Source organism: Leopardus geoffroyi, chromosome D4 (genome assembly GCF_018350155.1).
Source record: "Leopardus geoffroyi isolate Oge1 chromosome D4, O.geoffroyi_Oge1_pat1.0, whole genome shotgun sequence".
Classification (NCBI taxonomy): Eukaryota; Metazoa; Chordata; class Mammalia; order Carnivora; family Felidae; genus Leopardus; species Leopardus geoffroyi.
The window spans coordinates 11838188-11854853 of record NC_059342.1 but is presented as its reverse complement, the minus strand read 5'-3'; the positions used below and the strand labels follow the sequence as shown (position 1 = coordinate 11854853).

Sequence of the window (16666 nt, the reverse complement as noted above, 5' to 3'; positions counted from 1 at the left end):
GGGCTCGAACTCACAGACCGCGAGATCGTGACCTGGCTGAAGTCGGACGCTTAACCGACTGCGCCACCCAGGTGCCCCAAGAGTGAACCCTTCTTATTTTTATTTTTCTTTCGTTTCAGTGGTGTACTAGTTTCTCATGAAAGTTTGCTTGAATTGCTAAAATGACAACATCTTTGGATAAGTATTTAGAACATTTTAAATACTTAGGGAAGAAAATATGGAATTCTTGTGTGGATACCAACAAAACTACTATGTGTCTGAATCTTTATAGATAGACAACTAAGGTGCTTAAGTCCCTTAATGCTGAAATAATTCCAAGTCAATGTACTTAGAGTACAAGTTTAAGGGCTAACACATCGTTAACACATCATTTACAAACATTTACGCTGTTTGGGAAGGACATTAAGAATAGAATAGCTATACTCAGAAAAACTGTGCATTTATAGATAGTTAACATTTTAACAGCAGAAAGAGCACATCATCTGGAAAAAGATAGCCCCTTTCTTTCATGAATTTTAAATGTTTCATATACTCTAATAACTTCCCACAGACAAGCAGGTGAGATAGACAACTGAAATGGAAGAATATCTTATCCAGAAACTCAAGAACCAGAAACTAACAGGCTAGTGGCTTGGCACCCTGGTCTCCACCCCACTGGGTTCCCAGGGAACCTTGTGGAAACATGGCAGAAACAAAGAAAACGCTAGAAGCCAGTAAAGCACTGGGTGACAGAGCACAGCTGTGAAGTCAACAAGCCCCTGTTCTGCTAACTTCTTAGGTTTAACCTATGACCACTAGTCAACTGTTTCTGATCTACACAGATTTTGGGCACTTACCTAAAACCTCTGAGCCTCCCTTTCTTCAGCTGTAAAATGGTGTTATGGGTTGTATTGTGTCCCTACAACATTCATATGTTGAAGTCCTGACCCTCGTCACCTCAGAATGTGACCGTATTTGGAAACAGGGTCTGGATAGAGGTAATCAAATTAAGGCGAGATTTTCGATAGGTCCTAATCCAATACAATGGTGTCTGTCCAGAAAGGGGAAATTTGGACACAAAGACGGACACACAGAGAGGCAAGTCGTGCATCTAGAAGTCAAGTAGAGATGCTCAGAACAGATCTTTCCCTTATAACCCACTGAAGGAAACGCGTCTGCCTGCAGCTTGATTTCAGACTTTCAGCCTCCAGGACTATAAATCTCCCTTGTTGAAGCCAGCTCGTTTGAGGTCCATCGGGAGTATAGTTGGACCTACACCTCACACGGTGGTTATGAGAATCAAAAGAGACAATGCAGGGGCCCCTGGGTGGCTCAGTAGGCTAAGTGTCCGACTTCAGCATCAGGTCATGATCTCACAGTTGGTGAGTTCGGGCCCCACATCAGGTCAGGCTCTGCGCTGACAGCTCAGAGCCTGGAGCCTGCCTCGGATCCTGTGTCTCCCTCTCTCTCTACCCCTACCTGTGTCTCTCAAAAATAAATAAACATTAAACAATTTTTTTAATTAAAAATAAAATAAAAGAGACAATGCAGATAAAACATGTATCACAGTACCAACTATTTTATGGGGAGCCCACAAATAAACATAAAGCTTTCATTGTTTTTACTACAGCTCTGATACACGTCATTCATCTTAGAATGACAGCGGGATTCTCACCACACACGACAACTTTTCTTCTAGCCTGGCCTGGGGTGTCCAGACTCTGCTCCCCAAGTTCCTTTTCCCCCTTTGCCCACATAGCCAACAACTTTTCGTCCTCCAGTTGCCTCTCAAATATCACCTCCCCCAGGAGGCCCACCTCACTTAGTCACTGCCTCAGGCCTTCTGCTCACATCCACCAAAAGGGGTGGGTACCAGCCTTTTCACACAGCAATGCAATTACTGATTCCAAATTAGACCCCCAAGTACCCCATGGATGAGCCTTTATGTTCCTCCTAATTTCCGTCAGGTTCTGTGTGAGATGCTCATTAAAGGTTTGAGGAAACAATCCCTTCACCTCAGGGAGGGAAAGTGGCCACATAGGCCATCTACATATATATCTTTTTTTTTTAACATTTATTTATTTTTGAGAGACAGAGAGAGTCAGAGCATGAGCAGGGGAGGGGGGGAGAGAGAGAGAGATACAGAATCTGAAGCAGGCTCCAGGCTCTGAGCTGTTAGCACAGAGCCCGACGTGGGGCTTGAACCCACGAACTGCGAGACCACGACCTGAGCTGAAGTCAGACGCTCAGCCGACTCAGCCACCCAGGCGCCCCCACAGAGACCGTCTATAAACAAGCCCATGCTCTAAACCAGCTCTTAGAAGTGCTTTCTAGGGGCGCCTGGGTGGCGCAGTCGGTTAAGCGTCCGACTTCAGCCAGGTCACGATCTCGCGGTCCGTGAGTTCGAGCCCCGCGTCGGGCTCTGGGCTGATGGCTCAGAGCCTGGAGCCTGTTTCCGATTCTGTGTCTCCCTCTCTCTCTGCCCCTCCCCCATTCATGCTCTGTCTCTCTCTGTCCCAAAAATAAATAAACGTTGAAAAAAAAAAATTAAAAAAAAAAAAAAAAAAAGAAGTGCTTTCTAAGTTAATGGTTCTCAGAAGTGTGGTCTGGAAACCAAGAATGGCCTGGCCAGGAACTTGTTAGAAATGCATATCCCTGCGCCTCATCCCACACTGACTGAAGCAGAAACTCTAAGGTGGGGGGGGGGGGGGGGCACAACAACCCAGGAATCTGTTTTATCAAGCCCTTCCAGGAGTTTCTGATGCCCTAAAGCCTGAGCACTACTGTGTGGGTCTATGCTGCTGGGGTGAGCTCCCCAAGTATTCTGATAGACTGAGGAGCCCCAGGGGAGACGGGACTGCAGAGGGGCTCTCAGGTGCACAGAAGGAAAAGTTGCAAGTTTTCACCTTCAACTGACTTTTCTAAGCCCATGCAATGGGGTGAGTCCATGATAAGTGTGAGGTATCTAAATTGCCTAACAATGAGAAGCCACGTCTAGGAAGTGAGACTCTGCCCAGACTCACATCCTTCCAGAAGGCTGATATCAGAAACCTCAGGTCAAGGTCAAGGGCAGGCTCCGCAGGCACCCTCCTCCACCCAAGGACACTGGATGCTAATGGATCACAACATGCTTGCTTCGGCAGACTTGGACAGCACCCGAAGATCCTGAACCCCAGGCAACCACCACCGGTGGACCAGAACTGGCTCTTGAGAAAAGTCTGCTACTATTCTCAGTTGAGGAGCTAAGTCCCCACACTCTGGAGACTCACACAGTCAGCTGGGACGGTAGGATTCGCAACTGAAGTTGGGAGTCAGTGTCTGTGCGACTTTGGGGAAATCACTTAAAATCTGTGAATCTCAGTGTTTCTTTATTTGCAAAAGGGAGGTGGTCATAACCCCTTCCCTCTCAGGGTTATTCTGGGGTTAAACAACATCGGTGAATGCACTTTGCCCAGTGCCTGGCAAATAAAAGGCTCTTCATAAGTGTCTGCCGGATCGGAAACTAAGGTGACAGGAGATGCTCTGGGAAAAAAGCGTCGCCATCCAAGCTCACCCGAGACTAAGTCATCCCAGAAAGCCAAGCTTAAGTTTCTACACAGGAAAGAGCTTTAGAACAAGGCTCTGACTTGGGAAAACAAACTGACGTCAAAGGGCCTGCGGTCACTAGTACAGGGAATCAAAACCAGGGAAGTATTTAGCAGGGGGGTCCTCTGAGTCACAAAGAGCCTTCCCTCCTACAGACAATGCCTGCATCATCTCCCTTTGCCACACTCCAGGCTGCTCCTCCAGTTCATTTGACCAAATCAGAAGATCCTACCCAGAAATCTAGTTTCAGGAAAACCACTGCTGGAGTCCAGGCAAGCATCTGCCTTCCTATGTTTGGAAACTTTAAGAGCTCCATAGGGAACATCCCAGCAAACAAAACCCTGACAGTTCAGTGGAAACTAAGGGCTCCCCCGTGCAGGTGTCCCCATTTGGACAACTAGACTCCGAGAAAGGCCTTGGCATATGCCTGGTTCCTATACTTTACTATACTTTACTTATTTAGCTATACTTTACTTATTTAGCTTCATACTGACACTCTGTTTTCACAGATGAAGGATCTGAAGCTCAGAAACATTAAGACATGTGCCCCAAATCATTCAATTAGAAGGCAGGAACGCTGGGATTTGAACAGCCATCTGCCACCCTGGAGTGTGCTATTCACAGTCTATTAAACTCCAGCTCTGACACATAGCTAGAATGCACCCAGGCAGGGGCTGCAAGCTTAAACAGACAGGAATTATGAAACAAGCACATGAAAAATATTCCAACACCCTTCCAGCCGCCATGAACTGACCTATAATCAGGGGTTAAAGTGTAACTAAGAACAAATACATCCCAGCATCTGTCAAAATAAAATTTAATACCTTGTAAGTCTCATTTAATTCCTACCTAAAATTGAATCAGTAAATAGATAATACTCACTCTTAGCTCTTTCACTAAAAGCTTGTACATAATTAATCTTTGGAAGCCAGTGTGACCGATGCCTTTAATATCTGCAGCAACGTGCTTATCACTGTTACATAATTCTGCTCCATCAAAGATCATGAAAAAAACATGATTTACCAGAATGACCTATAACCCCAGACACTAACATACCCTGTCAGGCATTTATCCTGAACCACAGGAGTTGGACTTCTATGCTCCAGCCAGGAAAGATCTCAATTAGTTCTCATCCAACCGTGGCAAAGCTATACCTAACAATTCAGACCATAAATGCAGGTACGATGCTTCTGTTCCTTGATAAATAAAATATTACAATTAAATTTTCTCTGGTATGGAACAGTTTCTCTATCAGCCACATTGAAAACGGTGGCCTTGACTATGTCTAGGATGTGAAATAATTTACACCAAACTTTAGGAGGAGGAGAGCCGGTGACCAGGTTGATGAGAGGAAAAATGAAGTACCTGATAAAGCAGGCTGTCAGGTTGCACACGTCTATGCTTTGTGGAATGCTCACTCCAGGAGGTGCGGCCCAGGTACCAATCCCACTCACAGGGAGATGACAGTAATGCGGCACTCCGCACCCTGAAAAAGACAGTGCGTTTAAAAATCCAACACGGTCACTCCCAGCACCGTGAGATTCTGGGCAATGCACCAGAATTCACATACCGCGCAATTCAGCCATTTAGAACATGGCTTTTAGTACATTCACAGAGTTGTGCAACCATCACCATAATCCATTTTAGAACATTCTCATTGCTTCAAGAAAGAAGCCTCGCACCCCTTAGACCTCATCCTGCACTGCCCTGGTTCCCCAACCTGGCCACCCCATCCTGGCAACCACCAATTTAAGTTTGTCTCTACAGATTTACCTGTACCGGATGCTTCATAAACAAACGCATAAAATGCATGGCCTTTTGGGGGCGCCTGGGTGGCTCGGTTAAGTGTCCAACTTTGGCTCAAGTCATGATCTCATAGTTTATGAGTTCGAGCCCCACGTCAGGCTCCGCACGGAGCCTGCCTGAGATTCTCCGTCTCCCTCTCTCTGTGCCTCCCCTACTTGCACACACTTTCTCTCTCTAAAAACAAACTTAAAAACATATGTGACCTTCTGTGACTGGTTTCATCTACTTAGCATAATGTTTTAGAGTTCCATCCAAGCTGCAGCATGTGTCAGAATTTCACTCCTTTTTATGGCCAAGTAATATTCCATTGTATGGATATACTTTATTTATATTTTCATCAGCCAGTGCACATTTGGGTTGTTTCCACGTTTGGGCTATTATGCACAAGTGTTTAGGCAGACAGTTTTGATAGCTCTCAGGTATGTATCTAGGAGTGGAATTACTGCTTCTAGTATTTTCAGTCTTCAAAAAATGGAGAAAACGAGTACCCGCGTAAAGTTTGGCACCATCATTCTAAGGAATAAGGTCCTATAAGAATTCACTTTTCGATGAAAAAAATACTCAACAGGTGGAAAACATCTAGAGAAAACTAGTTTTTTTAATTACAGTAAAATGCACTTAACATAATATTTACCATTTTATTTTTTATCATTTAATTCGATTTATTTATTTAGAGAGAGAGCACACGAGAGAGAGAGAGAGAGTGTGCACATGCACAAGCAGGGGAGGGGCAGAGAGAGAATCCCAAGCAGGTTCCACACTGTCAGCACAGAGCCCGACATGGGGCTCGATCCCACGAACTGGTGCGACCATGACCTAAGCTGAAATCAACAGCCAGACACTCAACCAACTGAGCCACCCAGGTGTCCAAAAATTTACCATTTTAAAATAAACAATAGAGAAAAGATTTTAAACTAAAAGAAAATTCATTTTTCAGAGCATTTATAATACTGGCTCATCTTTATGTTTATATTTATGGATTGCCCACAATTAGAAAAGATGGCATTGGGGCACCTGGTTGGCTCAGTCGGTTGAGCGTCCAACTCTTGATTTCAGCTCAAGTCATGATCCCAGAATCGTGGAATCAAGCCCTACATCTGCACTGGGCATGGAGTCTGATTGGGATTCTCCCTCTTCCTCTGCCCCTCTCCCTCGATCTCTCACTCACTCTCTCTCTAAAATTTAAAAAAAAAATTTTTTTTAATGTACCTATTTAAAAAAAAGGTAGGGTGCCTGGGTGGCTCAACTTCGGCTCAGGTGATGATCTCACGGTTCATGGACTGGAGCCCCGCATCAGGCTCTGTGCGACAGCTCGGAGCCTGGAGCCTGCTTCGGATTCTGTGTCTCCCTCTCTCTCTGCCCCTCCCCCACTCACACTCTGTCTTTCTCCCTCTCTCAAAAATAAACAAACATTTAAAAAAAATATTAGAAAAAAAAGATGGCACTTTTTTTTTTTTTTTTTTTACCCCTCATTCTAAGAAAATCCAAGAAACATCCCTTCTGCACATTTTTATTAATCCTGAATATGGGGGCATCTGAGTGGCTCAGTCGGTTAAGGGTCCGACTCCTGATTTTGGCTCAGGTCATGATCTTACAATTCATGGGTTCAGGCCCCATGTTGGGCTCTGCAGTGACAGCATGGAGCCTGCTTGGGATTCTCCCTCTCCCTCCCTCTCTGCCTCCCCCCCACACACGCACGTGCTCTCTCTTTCTCTCTCTCTCTCTCTCTCTCTTTCTCTCAAAAGAAATAAATAAACTTAAAAAAAAAAAAAAAGCCTGCATATGCCTTTCAAACCACACAAGGAGGCAAGCTCACTTCTGGGCAAGGCCTGGGCCCTGGCAGCTTCACACAGGGCAGTCACGTCAGTAGGAGGAAGAATGTGGCTTGTCGAGTGTTCTGGACCTACTCTTCTGCTTGCGCTTGCGAGACAAAGTAATATTGTGGTGTCTGTGCAAAACCCTCTCTACACAATGAAATAGAAATAAAAGATAGTGTCGATTTTATTTGTGCAGGCAGGGGACACATTTCCCTTCTCCTGCAAGGATCAGCAGGAAATGTAGGAACTGGCTAAGGCAAGGCCATCTGGACAGCCTACAAAGCAAGCCACAGGATTAGAGCCCAGCCCATGCCTGGTTTCTATTATTACTTCCAAAGATAAATAAGTGGCCAGCAAATCAAGATGGACTTGGTCATGCTTTTGGCCTTAATACGAAATTTTTCTACAGGTATCAGCCACAAAAAGTGCTTGTTTCTTGTTTTGAAGCAGATTGCTTTTTAACTGTTTTGAATCTTTGCATTTCTAAAACATCTTGGTTTTACCTTTCTTTTATAACAGTCCCAAGGTTTTTGACTGTATAGGAACCACCAATAGCAATCAACCATTTCTAAAATACGCTACCATTGACTAGGGGTACTTTGACTAGGGCTACTTTTAAATCTAATAATAGCTTGCGAAAGAACTAAATTATGTTCTTAGTTTTCAATAGTATTGGCAGATATGTAAAATTAATGTCAGGTAACATGAGTTAGCACTGAAAAACTGGACAAATTTTAGGGGCACCTGGGTGGCTCAGTTGGTTAAGTGAACGACTTCTGCTGAGGTCATGATCTCACAGTTCGTGAGTTTGAGCCCGGTGTCGGGCTCTGTGCCGACAGCTCAGAGCCTGGAGCCTGCTTCAGATTTCGTGTCTCCCTCTCTCTCTGCCCCTCCCCAGCTCTTGCTCTGTCTCTCTCTCTCAAAAATAAACATTAAAAAAAAAAAAACTGGACAAATATTAAAAGGAAAATCCATAGGTGGATGAGTATTTTTTCTGTGTTTGAATGTCAATCCCTTTAAACATTTTTTAAAATTTATTTTGAAAGAGAGAGAGAGTGAACAAGCACAAGCAGGGAAGGGACAGTGAGAGAGAATCCCAGGCAGGCTGCCCACGGCTAGTGCAAAGCCTGATGCAAGGCTCGATCCTACAAACCGTGAGACCAGAACCTGAGCTGAAATCAGGAGTCGGACACTCAAACTACTGAGCCGCCCGAGGGCCCCCTAAACACTTTTTTTCCCTTTATTTGTGGCTATGCTGAAACCAAGTTAAGCCCTGGCAAATATTTGCTGAGCACCTATCATGTGGCGGGCATTGGGGTGAACGCGCGCGTGCGGAAGTAATCGGAACTGTGCTTCAGTGAACTTGCAACACAGTCATTGGTTGATAGCTGGTTGTTCTGTTCTGTCATGTGACTACAGTTTGCAGAGAGAAGTCCAAGCACAGCCCTGCTTGCAGACAGCAAGACAAAGTACTCAAGTCAAAGGAGGAGGGCGTTGGCGTGAATGAATTCCTTGAGGTCTTGAAAACTGAATCATGACCTGACTTCCAATTATGTTTTAAAACGCAAAAGCAGCTGTTCTTGAATACTATGCGGTATTACATGCTGCAGCAATTGTAATATTTCTTAAAAAGAATGAAAGGGCCTGAATTCTTGGAAAAAAAATGCCAGCCTCACTGTCTACTCAACCAGCCCAACGGGGATCTCTGGTCAGAATGCTCGCAGGCAGATTTCCCTCCACACAAGCACCGCCAGCCACCTGCCGTCTCACCACTGACATCTCTAAGGATGGCAGAGAGGAGGGAGGCATGGGGACGGCAAGCCCTCAGGAAGATCAGAAAAGTCTGAGGTCAAGAGGAAAGCAAGCATGCTCACGGAGAGCATGTCTCTAGGCGTTTGCTCCTCAAAGTGTGGTTCATGGACTGAACCATCAACATCGCCTGGACCACTGACTGGTCATCACCTGGAAGCTTGTTAAAATGCAGACCCTCGGGCCCCACCATACCTACAGAATTAGAATCTGCATTTTAACAGAGATTCATATGTCCATTACAAATGTGAAAAATAAGACATCAAAGTGACCCTGAAAGATTTGGAACGGATTGGTGAAATTCATCAGCAGGAGATAACCCCTCCTAGGATCTCCAGGAAAGGAGAGTTGACTACTTAGTGAGGTATATGAAGATGTCCAAAGGAAGACTGTGTTAGGTGAAGAGGGAGTCAGCAAACAAAAGAATGAGAACCAGCAAAACAACGTTTAGTCCGTGTGTGTGTAAAGAGCTCAAAGTATTTAGAGATACAAGAAAGATCTTGTTGTTCTGTGATGCAGCACCATTTCATCAGGCTTAAGGGAATGTTCTCTTAAAAAAAGGACAGAGGGGGGCGCCTGGGTGGCGCAGTCGGTTAAGCATCCGACTTCAGCCAGGTCACGATCTCGCGGTCCGTGAGTTCGAGCCCCGCGTCGGGCTCTGGGCTGATGGCTCAGAGCCTGGAGCCTGTTTCCGATTCTGTGTCTCCCTCTCTCTCTGCCCCTCCCCCGTTCATGCTCTGTCTCTCTCTGTCCCCAAAATAAATAAACGTTGAAAAAAAATTTTTTTTTAAATAAATAAATAAATAAAGGACAGAGGGGCGCCTGGGCAGCTCAGTCGGTGAAGTGTCGGACTCCGGCTCAGGTCACGATCTAGCAGTTTGAGGGTTTGAGCCCCGCATCGGGCTCTGTGCTGACAGCTCAGAGCCTGGAGCCGGCTTCGGATTCTGTGTCTCCCTCTCTCTCTGCCCCTTCCCTGCTTGCACTCTGTCTCTATCTCTGAACAATAAATAAACATTAAAAAAATTTTTTTAAAGAGAGAATGAGGGAGAGAGAGAGGGAGGGAGAATGAGGAAGAGAGGGAGAGAGAGAAGGGAGAGAGAGCATCCAACTTCCTTTATTAAGAATCATTTGGAACAAATCGTTTGACTTCTATTTGCCTTGACTTAAGGAAACGAGGAGAAGCAGAGATGTTTCTACTTAAGGCACTTACTCATTCCAATGGCTACAAAAGGTTATCTCCAAAAAGAAATGAATAATGCGGCAATCAATGTACACATCTGAATTGCGTGGGTTTAGGGAAAATCCCTTATAACGAATGATCTTGAGCCAGAAACTAAGAACATCCAGCTGCTGTCTGAGGGCCAAGCCCTCGACCGTGATGACTCAAAAGAGGCTCAGTCCACACTTGTAAAAATCAAAGACTAAAATTAGAATTAAGGAATGATGACGATATAGGCCACACATGCGCCTCTCCAATTTCCTGTATTATTCTGTCCAGAACAAGTATCTCTCGTCAGTCACAATACCCCTTCTCTGCTAAGCCCAGACTTGACCTGGGGGCCTCCCCAGCTTGACGCTACGAGCAGCCCACACATCACCTAGCTTCATCAAGCCATCGGAGACCTGTCTGCCATCCCTGACAGGAGGTCCTCCCGGCTGTAAACTTCTGCCATTCTAGGACAAACGTCCGACCCCAGTAAGCCCAACCTCTTGGGGGTACTTGAAGAGTCACAATTTGGTCGTTACAGAATGTCTTCATCACTAAACATCAACCCACATGGACTCCCAGAGTCACTATATACCCCTTGCCCTCTCGGCGCACATATACACTTCCTTCCCTCCTCGAGACAACTGTAAAATATTTAATAATGATGATGATGAGGCCTCAGGATTCCATTCTGAAGCATCCCTAACATTTCTTAAAGAAACATCTAATGTGTTTCTAATAAAAACTGCTTTTTACATATGGGAAGAAAATCTGCCTAAATCAAATGTCTCAACAGCAGCACTATTGACATTTGGGGCTTGATAATTCTTTTTTTTTTTTTTTAAGTTTTTGTTTTATTTTTTTTTTTAAGTGTTTATTTTTGAGAAAGAGAGAGCATGAGTGGGGTAGGGGCAGAGAGAGAGGAGGAAGGACAGAGGATTCAAAGCAGACTCCGTGCTGACAGCAGTGAGCCCAGCACAGGGCTCGAACTCATGAACCCTGAGATCATGACCTCAGCTGAAGTCAGATGCTCAACTGACAGAGCCACCCAGGCACCCCATTGGGCTGGATAATTCACTGTTGGGGGTAGAGGGGCTGTACTGGGGCTGTACTGTGTTGGGGGTAGAGGGTCTGTACTTAGGATGTTAGACAGCATTCCTGGCTTCCATCCACTAGATACCAGAAGCAACCCCCTAGGTTATAACAGCCAAAATTGTGCCCAAACACAGCATTCTTCTCAAAGCATTCTTCTCAAAGCTAGAACAAGCAATCCTAAAATTTGTATGGAACCACAAAAGACCCCGAATAGCCAAAGTAATATTGAAGAAGAAAACCGAAATGGGAGGCATCACAATCCCAGACTTTAGCCTCTACTACAAAGCTATAATCATCAAGACAGTATGGTATTGGCACAAAAACAGACACATAGACCAATGGAATAAAAAAGAGATCCCAGAATTGGACCCACAAATGTATAGCCAACTAATCTTTGACAAAGCAGGAAAGAATATCCAATGGAAAAAAGACGGTCTCTTTAACAAATGGCGCTGGGAGAACTGGGCAGCAACATGCAGAAGAATGAAACTAGACCACTTTCTTACACCATTCACAAAAATAAATTCAAAATGGATGAAAGAACCTGAATGTGAGACAGGAAAGCATCAAAACCCTAGAGGAGAAAGCAGGAAAAAACCTCTCTGACCTCAGCCACAGCAATTTCTTACTCAACACATCTCCAAAGGCAAGGGAATTAAAAGCAAAAATGAACTATTGGGACCTCATCAAGATAAAAAGCTTCTGCACTGCAAGGGAAACAATCAACAAAACTAAAAGGCAACCGACAGAATGGGAAAAGGTATTTGCAAATGACATATTGGATAAAGGGCCAGTATCCAAAATCTATGAAGAACTCAGCAAACTCCACACCCGAAAAACAAATAATCCAGTGAAGAAATGGGCAGAAAACATGAATAGACACTTTTCTAAAGAAGACATCCAGATGGCTAACAGACACATGAAAAGATGCTCAACGTCACTCCTCATCAGGGAAATACAAATCAAAACCACACTGAGATATCACCTCACACCAGTCAGAGTGGCTAAAATGAACAGATCGGGAGACTATAGATGCTGGTGAGGATGTGGAGAAACGGGAACCCTCTTGCACTGTTGGTGGGAATGCACACTGGTGCAGCCACTCTGGAAAACAGTGTGGAGGTTCCTCAAAAAATTAAAAATAGATCTACCCTATGACCCAGCAATAGCACTGCTAGGAATTTACCCAAGGGATACAGGAGTGCTGATGCATAGGGGCACTTGTACCCCAATGTTGATAGCAGCACTTTCAATAATAGCCAAATGATGGAAAGAGCCTAAATGTCCATCAATTGATGAATGGATAAAGAAGATGTGGTTTATATACACAATGGAATACTACTTGGCAATGAGAAAGAATGAAATCTGGCCATTTGTAGCAACATGGGTGGAACTGGAGGGTATTATGCTAAGTGAAATAAGTCAGGCAGAGAAAGACAGATACCATATGTTTTCACCCATATGTGGATCCTGAGAAACATAACAGAGAACCATGGGGGAGGGGATGGGGGGAAAAAAGTTACAGAGACAGAGGGAGGCAAACCATAGGAGACTCTTAAATACTGAGAACAAACTGAGGGTTGATAGGGGGTAGGGGAGAGGGGAAAGTGGGTGATGGGCATTGAGGAGGGCACCTGTTGGGATGAGCACTGGGTGTTGTATGGAAACCAACTTGACAATAAATTATATTTAATATAAAAAAAAATGTGCCCAAACATTGCCAAATGTCCTCCCTCCTTCCCTCCATTGCAAACTACTGACCTAAATGATTATAATAATTCTCTTAGTGAGATGAGACTATGGGTGATTTTGCCCCTTTTTCCCCTATATTTTCTAAATCTTCTCTAATGAATGTATATTGTTTCTATGATAAAAAAAATAAGCTAGGGATGGGGTTCCTGTGTGGCTCAGTTGGTTAAGCTCAGGTCATGGTCTCACGGTTCATGAGTTCAAGCCCCACATCAGGCTCCACACTGACAGTGCGGAGCCTGCTTGGGATTCTCTCTCTCCTTCTCTCTCTGCCTCTCTGCTGCTTGCTCTGTCTCTCTCTCTCAAAAAATACAAAAACTAAAAAAAAAAAAAGTTTTTTTTTTAAATAAGCTAGTGACTTTCCACTTTTAACAAAGAAGTGTCATTAGCTCCGCAGATACCTCAAGTTGACCCTTGAGTAAGTGCCAATGTGTGTGGTTCATACAGTTGAAAAATTCAGTTCAGTCCCTAAAAATACTATCTGCCTTACAGACACCTTAAATTAAACTTCTCTTCAATGTGTAAAAGACACTTAAAAAAAGGGACTCTAGAGAAGAAAGCAGGAATTGAGGCCTCTAATTATTCAAAAAGAACATCTAAACCCTTCGTCAGCATGGACAATTAGTGGGGCATTAGAAAGACATGTCAAGTAAAATAAAAAGTATTTACCTGAAACATTCCACATGCACACTTTAGTCAAAAAAATATTTGCATTGTAGGGAAAAAAAATAATAAGGCACACGTACTTCATCTTTGAGAATTGCCACGCACACATACAGGCCATATTTTTAAAAACGTCAAAATCAGAAGATTAAAATATCTGAATGTAAAAATACTCATGACTTCATCTTCTTGGCTGGTAGACTAGGATTTTTCTGAAACTTATTATTACCATGAATTTTATTACTAACTATTTTAATTCAGTCTGGCAAGGCCCTGTCTACCAGGAAGAAACAGGTTCTCCATGACCAATTCGCCGTCTATGACCCTCAGGACACGGATGACCCTTTTCTCCACCTAGAACCCGCCCCCCTCACCCAAACACAGACAAAGCATCTTCTGGTCTCCTCTGCTTACCCGGGGTGCTGCCAGAGGTTCACATGTCTTCTGCTCTCAGGGAGAAGCTCCCTTTTGTTAAGCGGGGTGATACCAACCGCAGCTTCCAGAATAGCCATGTATTTCTTGTACCTCATCTTGTCTCTCTCAGTACAAGGTCATGCCAATTTCGGGCACCGTTCAGCTGAAGCAAATGAAGTAATCTTTGCACTACCTGATGCCCCTGTGCTTCTACATGTTCCGTGTACCCCTACCGTGAGCTATTAAACTCTAGAGTGCAGGCTGAGGCCAAGCCACAAATAAATAAAAAAAGAAAGGGCTCGTTCGGATTTCCCTGCAACGTCAGTATTATATAAGGCTAAAGAATTTTGACTAAAGCACTAACGAAAATGACTTGCAGGACAACCGTGGTTCTAAACACAGCAATCTAACGTACACTCCCCAATTAATCCGCACATAAATCTTTGAGGCCGCTAATCCTTCAAGTACTAATGGCACAGGAGGTGATTTATCTCAAGGTCTGGAAATAATTGGTCCAAAAAACCCGCGTGGCCTCTGGATGAACTAAAATCAGAAGCTGATTTGCTCCTTCTACAAATACCTCTCTTCAAAAGGCTGCGCTTTGACAAGTAAGGACCTCCGGTTGTCATTTTATAGCATACATTTCCAAAGGCTATAAACTCTTTGCTTGAGTCAATAGCAAAGATTAGTTAATAGAAAAACAATTCTGTTTGGGTTGTTGCTGTTGTTTTTAAATATCTTTTTTTTTTTTAACGTTTATTTATTTTTGAGACAGAGAGAGACAGAGCATGAACGGGGGAGGGTCAGAGAGAGGGAGACACAGAATCTGAAACAGGCTCCAGGCTCTGAGCTGTCAGCACAGAGCCCCACGCGGGGCTCGAACTCACAGACCGAGACATCATGACCTGCCGAAGTCGGCCGCTTAACCGACTGAGCCACCCAGGCACCCCTTTAAATATCTTTTTAAATACCTCTATAACGCAACACAGGCGAGCTCTCATAGCGTGAAAGTATACTGTCTGGATATGCTCAGACCCTGTCCCATCCTTGTAGTTGTAAATGTCTCCCCTAAGCTCGGAGGGCCTTTCTAGCCCTCTTTCCACGGGTTAAAGGTGGGATGTCCATAACAGTAGCCCTCCTAATGAGTCATGGTAAGCATGGGCCAGTCTTCCCTGGGATGAAAATATGACATTCAGAAAGAAACGCCCCTTTCCTGTCGGAGCTGCTGACCAGGGGAGGTGGGACACCAGGACTGTCGTCGGCACTCATGTTCCCAGGCACAGTGCGAGGGCTCATCGAGTGCACTTAGGAAGAGCTGTATCAACAGAGATGCGATGAGATCATCTGAGCTTCTGGACCCAGCCACGTCTAAGGCCACGATCATCCCGGGAGATCCCAGTTACACTTCTATCCAAGCTAATAGATTGACTTTTGTGAAATTTAGTTTTAGTTGCATTTCTGTCACTCTGAAAAAGTTCTGACTTAGCCACCTCCCTGACTTCTTCAAGCTATATTTTTCCCAGTGAATATGCTCTAGCAGCTGAGCTGTTCCTTGTCTAAACAGACTCCTATATAAAAGGGAAGCAAAACAGAGGGAGGCATTATGTGTTAATCCTGATTAACCTAGATATCCATAGTAAGTATCCCAAACTCTACCCCCTCCCCCTAAATCTTGAACCTTTCTTCTACAGATTCTCTCCTCAATAGCAAGTTTCTTAGTTTTTGTTTTTGTTTTTGTTTTTAACCTGAATGGCCTAAATCAGTAGTCTCCAAAGCAGGGTGTACACATCAAAAATCTTTGGGGTGGAGGGGCACCTGGGTGGCTCAGTCGGTTAAGCATCCAACTCTCGGTTTAGGCTTCGGTCATGATCTCACGGTTTGTGAGTTCGAGCTCCACATCGGGTTCTGCACTGACAGTGCAGAGACTGCTTGGGATTGTCTCTCTCCCTCTTTCTCTGCCCCTCCCCTACTTTCTCTCTCTCTCTCTCTCTCTCAAAAATAAATAAATAAACTTATAAAAAAAATCTTTGGGGTGTGGAAAGAAAATATTAAACCATCTATTTCCTTTTTTCTCTTATCTGTTAAAAATTTGGTTTGAGTGTTTATTTTTAAATAGTCATAATACTTTGAGAACTAATTTGTTTTATTTTTTTTTTTTAAGTTTATTTACTCTTGAGAGAGAGAGCAGGAGGAGAAGCAGAGAGAGACGGAGGGAGAGAATCCCAAGCAGGCTCTGCACTGTCAGCAGGGAATGTGGTCCACACAGGGCTCAATCTCGCAAACCATGAAATCATGAGCTGAGACGAATCGAGAGTCAGACGCTTAACCCACTGAGCCACCAAGGCACCTTGAGAACTAATATATTTTAAGTTACATTAAAATATGCCATTTAGAAATTACTGTGTACTCATATATATTGTAGGGTGTCCTTTAAAATGTGATAGGGGTGTGTGAGCCAAAAAGTCAGTGACTTATATAAGCCTTCAACAGCTCTTGAAGCCTCGGTTTCCCATTTACAAGATGAGAGGCCCAAACACAGGAA

At 44.2% G+C, this 16666-nt stretch overlaps 1 protein-coding gene across 5 annotated transcripts in view; it reads right to left on the bottom strand.

The window, feature by feature from the left end:
• The window catches only part of TJP2 (tight junction protein 2), a 129983-nt gene that overhangs the window by 93484 nt on the left and 19833 nt on the right, over positions 1–16666 (bottom strand). For 2 of the 5 annotated variants that reach the window (XM_045469381.1, XM_045469376.1), the window contains exon 2: positions 4930–5050. Coding sequence is in view for 3 of the 5 variants with exons in the window: in XM_045469379.1 (XP_045325335.1) it covers positions 4930–5050; positions 14125–14240 (237 nt within the window). In the remaining 2 variants the exon portion in view is untranslated. Of the gene's footprint in view, positions 1–4929; positions 5051–14124; positions 14530–16666 lie in introns of those variants that run through there. The other 3 variants (XM_045469379.1, XM_045469373.1, XM_045469372.1) reach the window with 3 other exon arrangements.